The sequence below is a fragment of the Callospermophilus lateralis genome, chromosome 3 (assembly GCF_048772815.1).
Source record: "Callospermophilus lateralis isolate mCalLat2 chromosome 3, mCalLat2.hap1, whole genome shotgun sequence".
Taxonomy (NCBI): domain Eukaryota; kingdom Metazoa; phylum Chordata; class Mammalia; order Rodentia; family Sciuridae; genus Callospermophilus; species Callospermophilus lateralis.
In genome coordinates this window covers 27,875,091-27,894,094 of record NC_135307.1, presented here as the reverse complement: position 1 = coordinate 27,894,094, position 19,004 = coordinate 27,875,091, and the positions used below count along the sequence as shown (strand labels likewise).

The window sequence follows — 19,004 nt, the reverse complement described above, 5'->3', positions numbered from 1 at the left end:
TCTGAAAGGCTCTCATGGCCATTCTGTATAGCCGCTGTCCCCTCCTTAGGCTGCAGGGTTACGGAGGGGTCTTTGTCCTCCTTCCTCCTGAGTGCAAGGCCTCCTTCTCTCACACATGTTGGCGAAATCTCAGCCGTATCCTGAGAGTTGCACTCCCTGGTGCCCATTTCAAACTGCTGGTTTCTCTGCAGAGAGCTGCATTAAGGTTAGCCCGTGGTGCTTGCTTGGGATTGATGTTCTCAAGCTGCCTGTTCCTGCTTGATGAGAGGGGTTCTCATCTGCCACCAGATGAGCTGTGTAGTGGGGTTGTGTCTTCTGCAGGCCCCAGACCCCATCAGCAGAGGCTTACACAGAAGGCATCAGAACCAGAAGACCAGGGCTCAGAAGACCAGGGCTGGAGTGGCAGCCCTGCAGGCAGCAGGGACCCAGCTCTTTCATCTTTTGGCCCCACTGTCCTTGGTGTGTGGCTTTTGTCATGCACAGACCTCATGATTGCAAGCTGACTGCTGCCCCTCTAGGACTCACCCCGTTTTCCAGGAGACAAAAGGGAGAGTGACTTGGAGGTGAAAGAGAAGGACACCCCCTTGGAAAGCATCTGGCTTTTGTCAGTGAGGGAGACAGGCATGCGCTCGAGGGGCTGCTGCCTCTTTCTCATTGGTCAGAAATAGAGCATATGCCCCCCGCAATGCGAGAGGCAAGGGAATGGAATATTTTTAGTTGGGTTCATCATCACCCCAAGCAAAATTGGGGTTTGAATAAAAGGGCAGGAAGATGACTTTGGGCTAAGTGGCAAACTATTTTTTGTGATCTGACGCCATCAAGCTAAGATTCAGAAGTCCCTGGACGGTGCTGTCCTACAGTAACTACTGTGTCTTGTGACATGGAGGGTTTGTTGTGCTGACAAGCACAGGAGCAATTTCACCTAATTCTGGAATCTTTCTAGAAGTGGAGAATCCTTCAGAAAGAATCTGAATGCCAGAAAAGCTGCCTTTTAAAAAGGGATGAAACAGAAGTAGCTGAAGTGAAGGAAGGGACCCAAGAGGCAGAAACAGTAAAGCAGGGGATGGAAAACTGAGAGGGGTCCAGTTGATTTTTCTGTTGAAACAGTGGCTGCTTGTGGCAAGGCTTCAGGAGCTGGCAGAAGGTGTCGCGTGCCCACAAGAGTCTGTAGGCGGGAGCTGGCAGGTGGCGAGGGCAGGCTGCTGGCATGTGACCGACGGTGCTCAGGGAGGTTCAGCAAGGAGTAGCTGTAGCGTGTTGAAGCCAGGGGAATGGTGGTCCCTGGAGACAACAGGTACGAGGGAGACCTGCTGACACACCTCACCAGCATCTGTCTGGGGCTGGTCTTCAGTTATGATCATGGAGAAAGATAGCAGCTCAAGCACAGGAAATATAAACTGATGATCTGATGAGGGTAATGGCAGCGGCAGCTCCAGTTTGCAGAGCACTTCCTGCGTGCCAAGTACCACACCATTGACATTGGGTCAGCAACAGACCTTGTGTACAACAGTGGTCCTAGAAGGTCATATCACCTAGTAACTTCAGAGCTGACTCAGTTGGTGTAAGCACACTGTGCTGTTCCCCAGTGACGAAGCTGCCTGAGGACGCATCTCTCAGAACATTTCTCCATCATCAGGTGACACCAACAGCACACTGTTCAATGCTTTGCCTGAATTAACTAATTTGATTCTTAGAATAAAACTTGTGAAGTTCATTATGGGTCCTCTCACCAGTCTTGCAAAGTTTAAGTGACTTGCCCACGAGCTCAGCTAGGAAATGGTGGAACTGATTTGACCCTAGACCCTCTGTGTTGGAGTGTTCATACTGCTATAACAGTACAACAGATCGGGGGATTTTTTTTTTTTTTTTTTTTAGTTGTAGGTGGACACCCAATCTTTATTTAATTTTTACGTGGTGCTGAGGCTCAAACCAGTGTCACGTGTGCTAGGCGAACACTCCACCACTGAGCCACAACCCCAGATGAGTCATAGAAATTGCCTTCTCACAGTTCTGGAGGCTGGGAAGGGCAGGGTGAGGCAGCAGTGGATTTGTGGTATGGTGAGAACTGTTCTCTGCTTCTCAGATCGTGCCTCATTGCTGTGTCATGGAGGAAGACAGGGCAAAAGGACCTCCTGAGTTCCCTCCGCTGTTTTATAAGACACTGAGCCCTCTGCCCTCATGACCTAATTTATTTCATCATTAATCCTGGAGGAAACGTGGCCATCAAACCACAGCATCCTCTCACTTCAGAACCACTGGTGTCAGCCCGTTAGAGCAGAGCTGGGCACAAGCACCTTGGCCAGCCGACCCTGGACTTACGCTGAGGTAGTTTGAGTCCCCCTGACCCAGAGGACGGGCAAGTTGGTTTTGAGCTGCCTGTGTCTGGAGGCCTGGAGGGTTTAGCAGGTGCCCTCTTCCCAGCTATTTGGCAGGAAAGGGAACTGGAGTCACATTAAGTAGGAAGAAACAGTGGGAATGTCAGGAGCATGTGAGCAGTTTGGGAGAGGAGTCAGGAAAGCAGGATTTCTTCATGCACTTGGGAAAGTTATAGCAAGTTTCAGCCATAACTAAGAAAGAAGAGGATGGGCTGGGAATGAAAGGCCTTAAGTTCCTAATCAGGAGGAGAGTTCAAGTTAACTTTGTTGTCCCTAAAGCTATTCAAAAAGGAAGAAGAGCTGGGCATCGTGGCACATGCCTATAATCCCACCTGAGGCTGAGGCAGGAGGTTCGCAAGTTCAAAGCCAGCCTCAGCAACTTATCGAGGCCCTAAGCCACTTGGCAAGACTCTTGTCTCAAAATAAAATATATATGGGTGAGGGTGCTGTGGAAGTGGCTCAGTTGTTAACCCCCCCCCAACCCTGGTTCAATTCCTGATACCAAAAAAAGAAAAAGGAAAGAGGGCTTCCTTTCACCTTCTCGTTCCTCCCTGTTTCCCACCACCACCACCACCACATGGACTTGGAGAGCTCAGACCAGCATATTGTCCTGGCTTGACTGAAATTTTAGGGCAGGATAAACCAGTGAGGGGAGGGAGCTTCTAGGGGGCTGTCAGAAAAGGGAACAGGCGGGGTGGGGTCGGGGCAGGATTGGTGATCATTCAGAGCTGGGCAGAGACCTGAGCAGTGTCGGAGTCCAGCCCCCTCTGCAGAGGGAGGAATGAGGCCTGGGGAGGTTTACTAACTCCGAATCATAGAATCTTAAGAGTTAGAACCGGCCCTTAAATGTCACCTTGCCCCGCTGCCCAAGGTCACACAACTAATTAGTAGAGTGGCGTGCGCCTCGCATCCCACATCCCTGCCCCTTCACAGACCTCGAGAGCTGGGCCATTCATCTCAAGTGCACGGAACGGCCGTGCACCGTACTGTTTGTGCAAGAGCGAGGCTGTTAGAATAGAAGCGTCTTTACTGCGATCCTCTGGGACCCTCACAGAAATGAGATGTTGATCATATGAAGCATCTGATTGAACAGAAAAACTTTCAAGGAAAAAAGTTGTGTCCCCTGAGCCAGCTGCCTGTGCTGAGGGGGACGGCTGCCTTGCAGCGTGAGCAGCCAGAGACCAGGAGGGGAGGACGAGAGGCGCCCGCCATTGGTTAAAATTCTCCCGACAGAATGATCTCCTTGTTCTCCCTTTGACGGATCCGCGCTCTCAAAAATAAAATGCATCTGTGAACATCACACCTACTTCTTTCCTTTTCTTTTTAGTCCTTTATCGAGAAATAACTGAAAGCAGTTTTAATATAAGCAGCAGCAACGTGGGCATCGTAGGTTTAATATGCACATGAAATGGAGGAAGGCCCCTCACAGTTCTGAGTTTTGTCTGACCTAGCGGGTTTTTGAGTGAGTTTACTTTTTGACCCTTGCTGTCCTGACCAGAGCTGGTTACAATGGCAGTGCCATTGTCTCCTGGTGTCACCGTGGTCATTATGCAAGAGGCCATGTTTAGAAGTGCCAGAGTGTCCTTCATTCTATTTACCAGAAATTCACCAGCAGGGACCATAAGCCTTCAGGAGGCACCCCACGGCCCTGGCTGATCCCTGGCCTAGCATGTGTCTCCCAGTAGCACAAGTGCTTCCTCTTTGCGTACCTCATCCCTTGGGCTATTTTAGTGTATTTGCAGCTTTAGTGGCGGGGAAGGTTATAAAAGAGGAGCAGAGAAAACAACAGAGGGGAAAGAAATCTACCTAGGAAGAAGTCTTCACAGGTTTCTCAGATAGTGAGCAGAAAATTCTCTCCAAGTAAAAGACCCATTTATCCAGCAATTGAAAATGAATTGAAACCAGGTGTCATTTGTGACACTTCCTGTAATCCCAGCGACTCAAGAGACTAAATCAAGGGGATCACAAGTTCAAGGCCAGCCTGGGCAACTTAAGGAGATCCTGTCTCAAAATAACTGAAAAGGGCTGGGGATGTGGCTCAGCAGTAGAACATCTCTGGGTTAAATCTCATGTCTACCTGCCCTCAAGAAAATTTCTTTTAAATATATTTACTAAAGTAAAAGGAAGTAGGTGCAGAAAGGCCACAACTGGAGTGGAATCCCTGAAGGTGGCACTTGAGTACAGCAGATGTTTGAGCCATGGTGTCCTGTAGCAGCTGTCCGCTGCTTTGCCTCCTGTTGTTTAGGGGTCTGGGGGGTGGGGCACACAACTTCTTCCACTTAACTCTTGTGCTGCTTTTACACTGCAGAGTAACAAGCTGAGTGAAGTTCACGTATGAGTTGCATGTTATTTATTGAAATCTCTTTTTGTATGTTGGCTTCAGTGACTTGAACTGGGGGAAAAAGAATCCATTGAAGATTAATTCCTAGCTGTGCAGCTCCCTCCCGATTCCTGATCAATGTTTATATTTACAGTTGAGATGCAGCAGCATCTCATGTGAGTCAGCATCTTACCCAGCCCCCACCGTGCCTGTGTTTGGCCACACCAGGGTCCCCTGTTGCTGCTTGAGCACACCTGGCCCCTTCGTGCCTCTGACCTTTGTTCAGGTAGTTTCCTTCCTTTCTGGAGCTTTTCTTACAAGCCTCCCCAGATCAGCCAACTGGAGAGGCTAGTGTCCTCTGGAACCCACGACATCTTGCTAACACTGGCCTCACTTGTCCTGGTAAGTTAGGGGCATAGTAGAACCAGGGGCAGCAGCACAAACCAAGGGGTATGTGTGGACCTTAGTTTCTTTTCTTTTTGTACTAGGCATTGAACCCAGGGGCGCTTAACCACTGAGCTACATCCCCAGCCATTCTTATTTTTTATTTTGAGACAGTGTTTTACTAAGTTGCTGAGGGCCTTGCTAAGTTGCTGCGACTGGCTTCAAACTTGTGATCCTCCTGCCTCAGCCTTTGGAGCTGATGGGATTACAGGCATGTGCCACGCTTAGCTGTGAACCTAATGTCTAGTTCCAGCTCTGCATCCCGCTGCTGTGGGGCTTTCTTCAGGTCCCTTATTGAATCCAAGTCTCCCATTTCCACTCTAGCAGCTGCAGTTTGAATGGTGGTAGTTGTCATTTAGACCCTGCAGTTTGTGTGCTTATGGAGGTATTAGTGTTATTTCTATAATGTTTTTTTCTCCCACCAGATTATAATGTCCTAAGCAAAAATCCTCAATTCCCACACCTCCTATTTGTGCCTGAGACATAATTAGCAATTCAATAACTATTTCCTGAATAAAATAATGTTCACTCGAGATAAGTAAAGTCTAGAGCACTGTCTCTCTTTTCTCTCTCTCTCTCTCTGCTACTTTTCTCTGATAGCGTGTGTATGTGCAATTTTTATATGGTCCCATTACTGTTTTTAGCTACTGAAACGGTTTCTTATATTTCAACCTTTTTTCCTGATATTGTTTGAATCAAAACAAAGATGTTATTTTTAATCTACCCAGCAGGGGGCAGACTTCACCCAGAAATTGCCTTGTAATTCACTATCCCTTCAGGAGGGCAGGCTTTGGCGGTCTACATTCAGGATGCAGACATGGGTTCTCATTTCTTTACCAGATACCTTATTGATGAACTATGCCATCAGGAGCTAAATGTGGCCCACTGTGTCCTAAAACCCTGGAGTGCCAAAATTTGGGTGCTAGGGAATTCTTGTTTGTCATTAAAGAAAGGAGAAAATACATTTTAGATAATAAACAGATAAATGGCAAGAACTAGGAACTGAGGGGGAAAGGGTGAGCACTTTAGCTTTCAGGAGAGGTTTGAATGAGAAGGACTCTGTTGGCCAAGAAAACCTCAGTTCATGAGAAACAGCTGGCTTTTCACCAGCACTGTATGAGTGGGGGACCTTTAGAGCTAAGGGTCCCCGAGCATCCAGTTTACAAGCTGACTCTGAAGGGGTAGCGTAGCCACCATTACAGTATCAGGTACCTCTTCTTGTTTTCCTTGCAAAGGCTTGTTTGGTGGGTCACACAAATTATTAAGATCCTTGTTTTGGGGTTTGCTAAGGGATGTGATCTGGGACTGTCTTCTCTGTCTTAGGCCTGGATAAAATTTATCTCAACATGGTTTAGGAGCAATTTTTATTGGTCATTTTTTAATCATGAGGGGAGAAAACTTTGCAAGAAAATGACATTTTGATCTCTCTTTCCTCCAGAGGAGTGATATGTTTTTAAAATGTGAAGTAGCTTTGGTGCCAGCTTAGTGGTTGATCTTATTTCTGATACTGCCCTTGCCAGCTTTTCCTTATGAATTTGGCCCCTGGCTGTAGAATGTCTTCTTTTCACAATGGAGCCATGTGAGTGCCCTGTGTTGGCTTTAGGTTTCTTGCCTGCAACAGGTTGTAGTTGTCACCATTTGTCCAAACCCTTCACATTTCCCCTGAGATCAGAGGCGGCAGCTCTGAGGAGTGGGCCCAGGAGGGCGGTCCCCTGGGCAGTCAGAGATCTGGCACTCGGTCTATCCGAAGCTGGTTCCGTCTTGCAGCAGGAAGGTGAGTCTAGGGTCCATTATGTGCCGTGGGTATTAAAAGGCTTCAAGGACACTTCCCCCCATTTATCCCAGTTATGTCCCCTGCTAAAATAGGTTAACGGTGTCTAATTAACCACTGAACATTGTCATGCTGCATAAAGATAGCATCCCGGCTGTCCTCTGAGCCATGGTACTTTATCTCCATTTAGATCTCTGCAGTGTTCCATTAGACACCAGAGGAACATTTCACCTGAGTTGATGTCTGCGTTAGCACTGCCTTTCAGCCTCTGGCACATGACCCAGGTGGTAGCACTCGAGGGATCTGGGGTGCTTCAGGGCCTCTCCCCCAGAAGCTAGTGGGGTCCCTGCAGTTGGGGTCATGACTACTTGTGTGGACTCTTGATCATGATGATCAGGACAGACCCCTCACAGCAAGGGGGTGACAAGGGCAGACTCCACAGGAGGGGAGGATTTTTTCACATCCTTACCGTTGAGCCCCAGAACGGAACCCTGAGATTCAGGAGTCCACCAGAATCCAGGCACAATGGTGCACACCTGTGATCCCAGCTACTTGGGAGGCTGAGGCAGGAGGATTACAAGTTCAAGGTAACCTCAGCAACTTAGCAAGACTCTGTCTCAAATAAATAATCAAAAGGGCTGGGGCTGTAGCTCACTGGTAGACTGCCCCTGGGATTATTCCCAGTAAAAAACACACACACACGCACGCACACGCACACACACGCATGCACACAGAAGTCTACTGGGCCCCGTGGGGCTGTGGTCATGGGATACACCATTGGGACAAGCTTGTCCTCATCCAACCAAATGGATGTCAGTGTAGTCACTGAGTACCAAGGAAAGAGATTGCATTTAAGCATAAGAAATGCAAGAAGGAGGGAACATGGAGGGGAAGGTGACTTACAGACATGATCTCTTTTTTTGCCATAACTCAGGGTGTCATGTTATAAATAATAACGTACATAATAAATCACACAGAATAATTAAACCAGCGTTAACTACTGTATTATGAGGCCTGACAAAGCTGTATCCCTATGTAAGTTGAAATTGTGTCCCCATTAGAGAAAAATATTGATGGAATGGAAGTAGAGTCTAGAGGGAGCATTTTGGTTGGTGGAGCCGCTGGCCTGCCTCCGTCAGGTGGGGGTTAAACACTGGGCTTTCAACTCAGAGAGCGGGGCTGGCCTGCTGCTGCCTGCTAGGTAAGTAACCTTGGGCAAGTTGACTTCGCTGAACCCCAGTCTCCTCACCTGTAAAACAGAGCAGATTAAATAAGATAATGTGACCATTCAGAAACGCCATGTGTAATACTGTGTGTGACGTAAACTATGCCAACCACGGAACGTATAAATAACATCACTTAGCCCAGTGCTTGACCGTCTTCCTTCTCTGGCAGGTTTGTGGTGAGGCCGGCTGCAGCCTGGGAGTGGGTTTTCCTAAAAATTAAGAGCGAGTAACTGCATCAAGCCAAAGAAAGAGAAATGGGGGTGAAAAGAAGGAAGGGGCTGGCTGAGTGCTGAGCTGAGGGACAGGGCTCTACAGAAGGACCACCCCTCACCCTTAAGCACCTCTGCTCGAGCAGCCAATGTTTAAAGCACGGGGTGGCTTTGTGGCTGAGTGTTTTTGGCAGTTTGGAAAGGACCACACAGAGGTGGCTATGACTTCCCTTTGCCAGGCCACTGACCAGGAGGGTGCCTCCCTCACAGGAGGAAGGCAACTAGTGGGTGGAGATGAGGGAGGAGGTTTACCCCCGGTGTCCAGAGGTGAGGCCTCACTCTGCAAAATGGCCACAGCGATCAGCAAGTGATGGAGGAGCTCTTAAAAAGAAACCTGGCACTTAATTAACTTTTCAAAGTGCTGGTTCAGCAACCTTCCTGCCACACATTCTGCATAGTGAACGCGCATCTCTAATCAGGTGTGAATTGCCGTGGTCCACCATGGGGAGAACTCCTGTGCTTTGGTGTGAGCACTGTGGGCTTCTGTGTGCATCTCAGGACGGCATCCAGGAACAGAGGCTTCCTTCCCTCCATGACCACTTGGGGGCTCTGGCTGTTCCCTCCTCACCTCAGCCTTCAGGCCATGTCCAAGTTCATTAACACTTCTGGGGAAAGAAAGTAGGCGGCTCAGAAGGAGGGGGCAGGTAGGTTTCCGATTGCTGCTTAGCAACTGGAGCTTTCAGCCTCCTATCTGAAATAAGGTTAGGGCAGAGAGTCTCACAGTCGTGCCTGGGGCCTATTTCTGGAAATTACTGTGGGGCGGGGGTGGTTAGCACATGTTCATTGAAGAAGCTCCCCAGGTGTGATTCTGTTTAGAGCTACCTGCTTAAAGGACTCCAGCTTTCCGTTGTCACAGCCTTCTGTTGCCTTCTGGGAGTCAAGAAGGGAGTGGCTGCAGTCAATCCAGACAGATGTCTGGGTGCCGGGGGACACTGGAAAATCAGGCGGGATCCACTTTTGAAAAAGCTGGGGGCAACGTGTTTGGGACCTAGAGGGAAAGTCGGGAGTCTGGTTTCAGCCTCGTCACTAACTAGCTCTGTGATTTGGGTGAAGCCCCCCTCCGCGGCGCCCAGGGTCCCTGGGTGTAAAGGGTTCTGCTGAATCCTGCTGCACTTGTGTTTCACAGCTCAACTGTGGTGTCCTAGACGTGGAGTCTAAGGGTCTGTAGCAGTGCTCCATCTCTGTGGGGTGGTCTTACTAGCATTAGTAGCCACTTCTAGGCAGCCAGGCACGAGGTCCTGGGGGCAGTAATGGACAGGAAGCCCAGGCCTGCACTCCACAGACTGCTTGCCGCCGCCAGGCCTCACGGGCCTCAGTGACAGCACCAGTTCCCTCAAGTTGGGGAAGAGTACATCTGTGAGGAGGTGACCCAGAATCCACAGTTCTCCTACCTCAGCCTCTGTGGGGAGCAGAACATCAGCACCAAACCCCTCTCTGCTCCCCCCGGCAGGCTGGTTTAGGTTTTTGTTTGTTTGCTTGGTGTTTTTGAGGGGAGGGGGGCTGGTGTACCAGGGATTGAACCCAGGGGCACTTGCCACCGAGCCATATCCCTAGCCCAATGTTATATTTTATTTAGAGACGGGGTCTCACTGAGTTGCTTGGCGCCTCCCCATGGCCAAGCTGGCTTTGAACCCATGATCCTCCTGCCTCAGTCTCCCGAGCTGCTGGGATTACAGGCATGAGCCATGCGCCCGGCCATTAATTGTTGTTTTTAACCTGTCACCAATAATTAAAAATACATCCTATTATATTAGGTTGTGAGTAAAACGAAAAACAAAAAGCTTATCCTGTTTGCAGTACTGCCTCTTGTGAGAGAACCAGCAGCAAGACTCAGTGCTGCGGAGCTAGTCCTAGGCTTCGTGGGAGGGCGCCCTAGGTAGGGACCAGCGTTAGCAGAAATCTGGACTTTCATGAAGAAAATCTCCCCATTTGGGCAACAAATTTATGTTAAAACAAAACAAAACAATAAACAAATAAAAACAATGAACAAACCAAACTCTCGTACACACTGGGTAAAGTCCAGAAGTGGCCAGTTTCCATCTGTGTTGAGGATCAGAGGCAGGGGGCTCCATCCTATTAGGCTCCCTGTCCACAAGGAGGAAGTACCCAAACCTGTTATTTCTGGCAGAGACAGAGCACGCCACCTAAGAGATGCCCTGCTGCCCATTCCTGATAACTCCTTTTTTTAAAATATTTTTTTAGTTGTAGATGGATATAATACTTTTTTTTTTTTTTAATGCAGTGCCGGGGATCCTCACGCATGCTAGGCAAGCGCTCTACCCCTGAGCCACAACCCCAGGTGCCTGAAGACTCCTTTTGAGCTCCCTCCTTCCTGTCTGGGTAGAGTCCTTGGGCTCCCTCTAGAGGGGGAGAAAACAGGATGTGGGCTCTCTGGCAATTAAGGTGAATATTAAACTCACCCCCCTTCTTGGGTGTTGGGTGGATAAGTGGCAGTTAGTGAGACTCCCCCCAAGGATTCACTGTCATTATTACTGTTTCCTTCAGACAAAACCGCCATTGCTTTTTCCAAGCACATTGCTTAGGAAAGGAACAATTCAGCCACGCTCCTGAAGGTAGTCACAGCCGAGTATGTCCCTTATGTACAAAGTGAGGGTGGGTCTCATCTGCCTCGCCTCCGTCACCTGTTTTCCTCTTACCCCTCTTCATTCAGGCATTTCCACCATTCGTGGCATGTTGGCCAAGTCATTTGAACAGCGGCTCATTTGAACAGTAGGGTTAGCGAGTTTGACTTGAGGATGGTTAGAGGCAGTGGTTCTAGGCATGACAGGAACTAGGATGACTTCGTCCTCCCACACAGAAGGTGGCCGTGGGGGCTCGGAGCGTTGGCTCAATGGTCCTCTGACTAGAACAGGCATTTTGTGAAAAATGTGAATACACCGACAATCTGCATGGTGTCTCATGTTCATGCATCCTGCCTTAGAATATCCCATGTCACCCAGCAATAGGGGCAATGCCCACGGCCTCTGGTACAGCCTGCTCGCCGCTGCCCTCTCTGTTCTGCCTCCCTCTACCCTAGCCACCGGGCCCCTCTTCTGCCCTCCAGAGCCAAAAGCTGCAGCCTGGGAGGTCTCTCTGCAACCCCCAACTCTTTCCTCCCTCCTGGTGTCAACCATCCTTTTTTTTTTTTCCTAAATAGTCCACTTGATGTAGTCTATATTTCATGGAAGTTACTCTATTTTAAACTCAGGCTTAGCATATATTTTATTTTGGCTTTTTTTTTTAATAAAAATGAAATTATGGCTAGACTCTCAGGGAGAATCATTTACACCTGGTGGTTGGCTTCAGGACAGCCCTTCCTGGTGAGGTCCGTGGTCCCACCCTGTCAAGGGCTTTCTCATGCATCCTGCCTCTGGGCTCTAGGGACATGGCCACCACCTCTTTGAACCCTGGCTTGCCATGCTAGATTTCTGGCCCAAAAATTCATTTAAACAACACACAACTCTTATTGTAGGAATTTTTAGACTAAAAATGTCATCACCGTGCCCACAGCACCTGGCTTTATCATCATCAGTAATTTGCCAGCCACAGTTAGAGGGCTTTAGGTCAGGGTTTTGCACAGTGTCAGAAGTACCTCCTTAGATTAGAATTACCTGAACTTTTTTCAAAAAAATGCATAGTCCTAGGCTCTTCCCCTCCAAACCAGCTGATTCAGGGATGTCCCACTGCTGGACCAGTAGTCATGTCTAACAGTGTCCCCAGATGGTTCCTGTGCCACTGAGTGTGTGTCAACCATGCAGCCTATTCCTCGTGGAATGTCATGGGGGCACTCCTTGGGTGGAGGACTCAGATAACCAGTGGCCGAGCCTACAGGCTGAACTTCTGCCCCCAAGAAGCTCTACATGCTGACAACTACCACCTTCAAATAAGACCCAGAGCCTCAGTCTAAGAAAACACTTTGATTTTTCAGTGGGACAGTTACTATTGAAAGGAGGGTGCCATATCATTTGTGTTCATTTAGGTTTCTTATAAGGTCCTTGTTGAACCTGCTCTTAATCATGCCAGTTTCACTTGTAGTTATGCTGGAACAAAGCGGTAACAAGGCGCTGTAGCATCTGTGGTTTGCTTGTGCTGATTATAGGGCTGGTCTAGAAAGAGGAATTGGATAACTAGGTGTGGTGGTACACAGGTGGAATCCCAGCTACTCAATGAGGGAGGATCACAAGTTCAAGGCCAGCCTCAGCAACTCAGAGAGACCCTGTTTCAAAATAAGAAGGGCTGTGAGTGTGGCCCAGTGGGTCCAATCCCCAGCATAAGGCAAAAAAAAAAAAAAAAAAAAAAGAGGAATCAGATAATTAAAGCACTGTGATATACTAACTTGTCCCCACCTTTGAAACCTTTTCCCAGAACATTACCCCAAATATGAGACTCGTGTGTTCTCAGAAACCTCATCTTCTGTTTTGCAGGTTTGGGAGGAAGGCTTCAGAAGAGATAGAAGAGTATGTGTCCAGTTTTCCTATGGCATCCTCTGGTGACCTTTGTCAACAGCACAGCCCTGGTGGTCATTATATCTTCAGCCTGTGGTGAACACAGCATTTAAAAATAAGATAGCACAAATCTGGCTGTGGACCGGGGCTGGTCTCATGCATACTGGGTCAAGGGCTTGGACAGTGCTGCCTCCATGGCTGACGGTCTGGACTCTGGCATCGGTGCCCACATCATCTCTCCCACCGAGTGTCTCAGAATTGCTGTGTGCTCATCTCAGGATGCTGACCTAGGCTTGACAGAAACAGGCAGAAGCAATGCCAGCTTGCTAAGCCTTACCTTCTCCTCAGACTTACCTCAAAAAGAAAAAGAAGTTTCTAGATAAATGTGACTGTAAAAGCAAGGCCACCAATGTCACATCTCCAGGGGCAGGGGAGCATTCATGTCACGGTGCGTGAGGATGGCCTTCAGAGTGGAGTATAGGGCAGGCCGTGGAACTATACATGGCAGAGCCAGTTGCCCAGTTAGGTCTGACCACGATGGGGGATGAAAGCTGGCGTAGGGACATCGCCACCTAAGAGAAAAGTGGCTGCAGTAAAAAATGGGTAGTTCCTTTTGGGGTTTAAAACTCATCATCTTCTCTCTTTTTCTTCTTTTTTTGGGGGCAGCCACCGCCTCAGACGGCACAGCCTGGATGGAATGGATGACGGAGGAGGTAAGATGACCTTGCAGGAAGTTGGGCATGTAGAGAGGGTGCAGAGCCCTGGGCATTTCTTGGACCGCAGCCTTGCTGAACTCGTGTGCAGTGGTCTCCTCATGCACAGAGTCCCATCGCCATGCCTTGTTAATCATCTTGCCTCTGCTCGGAGTACCTTACCCCCATCGTTATCCGCTGACCTTGCTTGTCCTTGAAAACCTAGCCAAGTGTCGCCTCCTCTGGAATGTCTTCCCTTTCCATCCTATCCTCTCTCTCAGATGTCCTCTGTGCCCCCACAGCCTCCTTGGCAAACCTCCACCGTAACGACAATAGCTAGACCTTCCTGGGTGCTCAGTGTGCACCAGGCACCAGCACTGCCAGTTCTGACAGTTTGTAGGTTACAACATTGAACCTCACCACAACTCTTCAGATGGAGAGTACCATTGTCATCCCCATCTCACAGTGATGGGAACTGAGGCACCAAGAGAGTGCCTGAGGTCACAGCGCTGCTAGGATTTGAGTACACTTAGGAGGTCCCACTCTGACTCTTTGTTGACTTGGTTGCCCCCTCCCCGTCATCTGCCCCAGGCACTAAGCTCCTTGATGGCAGACACTCTGACTTATTCACTTGGCATCTGCAGTACTGACACATAGTAGTCGGTTAATACTGACTATGGAAATGAAGGACAAATAAAGACTAGAAAGGCCAGCGGTTGTGGCTCTGCATCAGCTTGTGTTCAGGACTCAAGGGAAGAGATGTAGCCTGTGTGACTCTCTAAAAGCAACCTACTATAGGGGAGCTTATGTTTGGAACCTAAAATTACTAAAGCTTTTTTAAATGCCTGCATATTGGGTTGGGGCTATAGCTCAGTTGGTAGAGTGCTTGCCTTGCATGCATAAGGCCCTGGGTTTGAGCCCCAGGACTATAAAAAATAATTTTAAAAAAACCTTACTTATTTACCGTTTTCATATTTCTCACTCCTTTGTGGAGATCCTGGTTCCTCCCTGGCGTCCATTTCCTTCAAAACTTGATCCTTTTTGGTGGAGCAGGTCCTCAGCAGCCCTGTCTCCCTGCCTGAAAGTGTCTTTCCTTTACACCAGACACAGAACTCTAGGCTAATGATTTTTTTTTTCTTTTAGCACTTTAGTTACTTCATTGTCTTTGGTCCCACATTCTTTCTGGTGAGACGTCAGTAGTCTTTCTTGTCTTTGTTCCCCTCTGTGCAATGTAGTTCTTTTGTGTATGTCTTCATCATACTTAAACTTCTGGAGTCTGTGGATTTATAATCTTCATCAAATTCAGAAAAAAAAATTTAACCACTATTTCTTTCTTTTTAAAAATTTTAAAAATATTTTTATTAATTGTTGAAGGACCTTTATTTACTTATTTGTAAGTGGTGCTGAGAATCGAACGCAGTGCCTCACACATGCTAGGCAAGTGCTCCACCACTGAGCCCCAGCCCCAGCCCCACCAGTATTTATTTCTTTATGTATGTTTTTTCTTCTACTCCTTCTGAGACTCTAGTTATGTTTGTCCACACTGTTGTCATCTAGGCAGTGGTTTTTCTGTTATTTGTTTGTTCTTCAGTCTAGTTTTCCCTTTTCTTCTGTTTGGATGGTTCTCTTGCTGTGTAACTGCTCTTTTCTTTTTTGTGATTTTTTTTTTTAATGTCCAATCAACTATTAAAATAGCCCATTCAGGGACTGGGGATGTGGCTCAGTGGTAAAGTGCTTGCCTGGCATCCATGAGGCCCTGAGTTCAAATCCCCAAGCACCAAAAAAAAAAAAAAAAAAATAGCCCATTCAGTGAATTTGTTATTTCTAATAGACTTTTCAGCTCTAGAAACTTCATTTATTCCTTTTGAGGAGTGGTTACTGGCAAATAAACTTAGAACCACTCTACCACTAAGATACATCCCCAGCCCTTTTTATTTTTATTTTGAAATAGGGTCTCATTAAGTTCTTCAGCCTGGCCTTGAACTTGGGATCCTCCTGCCATAGCTTTCTGAGTAGTTGGGATTACAGGCCTGCGCCACCCTCTTGGCTGGTTTTCTTTATGCTTGATGATAGGCTTTATAGTAGCTGTTTTCACATCATTTTGCTGCTAATTCCATTATCTCTATATTTTCTGAGCCTGTTTCTATTAATTGATTTTTCTTCTGATTATAAGTCATATTTTTCTGCTTCTTCACACAGTAGTGTTTGACTGGATTCTGGACATTGTGGATGTTCATATGTTGAGTGGCTGGATTCTGAGTCTTTCTTGAATGACTGACCTATTTATTTTGGTAGGCAGTTAATGTATCTCTTCATTTTGAGAATTGTCTTGGAGCCTGATAGGGCAGGTCTGGAGTTAGCCCTAAACACTGAGACACTAAGGGGTCTCTGCTGAGTGCCTGGTTCTTCACCAAGGTCTCTCGCCTCTGGCTGGATGGAGCTGAGCCTCTTGCAGTCCCATATGAGCTCTGGGGATTGTTCAGCTCACATTTTCCTGGTGCTAATTCTTTGTCCAGCCTGTGGGCTTTCACCTTACAAAGGCATGGCTTACCTACAGACAGTCTGGATCCTGAAGCTTTTCCTCTGCACAGCTTCCCAGTCTTCTCTTCCCCAGCCATGTTCAAGTCAAACTGTAACTGGGGCCAGAGAACTGAATTAAGTTAGCTAAGCTGCCCAGGTGAGTATTTGGCACGATTGCAACCTGCTTGCTGTGGTGCCCCTGAACATCAGGACTGAGCACTGGAGAGTATAGGGGTCATGTGAAAAAGTATTTCTACCTCATCTCATCCCAAAGGGGTTCCAAGGTGGAGAGTCAGCACTAGAGGTGAGACGGGCAGCCTACCTGTGGAGCAGCGAGAGCTCCTGAGCATGCTCTCGTCATTCCTCCATGGTTTTCTTTGCTTTCCAGTATCTCCTATTGACAAGCTCATTCCTTTTTGCTAGATCTTCCTCCTTTAGCTTTAGCCACTAATCTCCTTTCAGCTGCCAGACTTTATCCCTAATAATTCCCAGTGACCCTGGTAACTAAGACACCTTGCATTTCTGTTTTTGAAGTCTGTTTTCCCAGACCTGTACCTGGGATGTCCTGCCAGCCCTGAACTGGCAGCTCAGTGATTGGCCCTGCTTTTGATCTTACTGTCCTCACAGATTGTCAGCTGCTTCAGCCATGAATTGCACAGGACAGTGAGGTGACTGGGAAAATGTGCCAAGGACTCAAGGAAACAGGGCCTTCACTAGATGTTAATAAAAGTGTTAGCCAGCCGGGCGTGGTCGAGCATGCCTATAATCCCAGCAGCTTGGGAGGCTGAGGCAGGAGGATTATGAGTTCAAAGCCAGTTTCAGCAAAAGCAAGGTGCTAAGCAGCTCAGTGAGACCCTGTCTCTAAATAAAATACAAAATAGGGCTGGGGATGTGGCTCAGTGGTCGAGTGGCCCTGAGTTCAATCCTCATCCCCAAAATAAAAGTGTTAGGAGGTTAAGGAGCAGCATGTGAGAAAATTTATAATGCTAGAATAATAGTTCTGGAGTCTCAGATTTGAACGAGGGAGAGGGAAATGGTGATGAAGGCAGATAGTTCATAGCACGAGGATCAGACCAGTCTGGCATGGCGCATAGGAGTGAGCATACTGCAAGTCGGCTGTTTCCTGCAGTGGGTCTTCTCCCAAGAAGACAGCTTCAGTCCTCAGTTGCTTGTGTATTTGTCAAAATACCAAGAGACTTGTGATGTAGGGAAGAAAACATTACATCTCAGGAGAAAGATTTTAAGAGTTCTTCAGCCAAAACTTCCAAAGGAAAACAATTAAATTCACTGTCCTGTTGGAGGGCTAGTCAGCTTTCCCATATTCTGTCTTTCCAACTCCCTGGAAAGGACTTCGGAAATCCTACTTTCTCCACTTTTATCATCATAGCAAATGGTACATTTCAAGGAGTGACCTTTAAACGTCACAGCAAAACTTTCTTAATGCTGCCGTTTGCCCACGTGGTAAATGCATGCTATTAGAAGTTGTGTGGGGGCTGGGGATGTGGCTCAAGCGGTAGCACACTCGCCTGGCATGCGTGCGGCCCGGGTTCGATCCCTAGCACCACATACAAAGATGTTGTGTCAGCCGAAAATTTAAAAATAAATATTAAAATAGAAGTTGTGTGGGCTGCCATGACAGATGTCTCTGTAAAAGCAAATTGTTGTGCTGCAGGGAACTCTGTAGGCCCTCTTGGCCAAACCTGCCATTCCACATGTTAAGAAATAGAGGCTTGCAGATTATTATACAATATAGTGGGACTCAGAGAGACTCTGGTCTTCTGACGCCCAAGAGAACACTTGCTGGTGGACCTCAGTGTCCCCCAGCATTACCATCATCAGGTATTACCAAGCACTTTTGTGCCAACTGCCAGGCCTAGCATTTTATGTTTTCTCTTGTTTCATTCTCAAAACAAATCCATGGGAATTTTTTTTAAATCATCTTTGTCGATATCTTATTTATATATAGTAACCTGTATCCATTCAAAGTATATAATTTGAGTTTTGATGATATACATGTCCTGTATAGCCACCACTGCCATCAACATACAGAACATTCCCATCACCCTCCGCCATAAGACAAAATTTCCTCATGCCCCTGACCATCCCTCTTCTGCCCCTGGTCTCAGACCACTACTGATGTGTTTTTTTATCAGAATATTTTCATTTTCTGTAATTTTATGTAAGTGAAAGCATAAGTATACATACATCTGTGCCTGGATTTTTTCACTTAGCATAATGATTCTGAAATGCATCCTCATTGTTGTAGTATATTGTTAGCCTGTTCGTTTTTATTGCTGAGTAGTATTCCATTGTATGGACATACCATAGTATGTTCACCTGTCGGTAGACATATTAAGTATTCATTATCTCCATTTCGAAGATGAGCAAACTAAGATAAAGATTACTTTTTCTAAGGTCACACAACTAGTTAAAGGCAGCACCAGGATTTGGAGGTGGATCTTAAACCCCAGAGCCCTCATTCTTAGTCTCTGTAATAGATGCTGGGACCCTCAAAGCGGCTTCCGGTGTCTTATTCCATGAGTTAATTTGTACTGATGTCAGTTTCCAGATTTATAATATAGAGTGCCTCAAGTGATTGATGGGGTACTTAATAACAATTTCACTAAGGAAGGAAAAAAGAAAGATGCCTATTTTCAGAGAACACCTCTAGTATTTTTTCCCCCCTTCATAAACTTGCAACATGAAATTTATGATTCGGCCTTTATTTGGGCCCTGGAGGCTTGAAGCATGAAACCCTTCCTTGTCAGAGAGCGCACGTGCTCTTCCCTCCTGGAGGGATGCCTCTTCTCCAGCATGAATCTGTTTTCCATGCAGTCATGCTTGGGTCCTTTAATGGAAACTCAGTTCATATGTTACACTTCACACTCGACTTAGTCCATTTCACTCTCTGTGAATGTTTAGAATCCATTATGCAGTAAGAA

General features: G+C 47.3%; 1 protein-coding gene across 1 annotated transcript in view; it reads left to right on the top strand.

Moving 5' to 3' along the window:
• The window catches only part of Ift43 (intraflagellar transport 43), a 79,770-nt gene that overhangs the window by 41,570 nt on the left and 19,196 nt on the right, over positions 1 to 19,004 (top strand). Inside the window, exons 4-5 of the mRNA XM_076848075.1 lie at positions 12,830 to 12,862; positions 13,517 to 13,563. Of these exons, the coding sequence (XP_076704190.1) occupies positions 12,830 to 12,862; positions 13,517 to 13,563 (80 nt within the window). The remainder of the gene's footprint in view (positions 1 to 12,829; positions 12,863 to 13,516; positions 13,564 to 19,004) is intronic.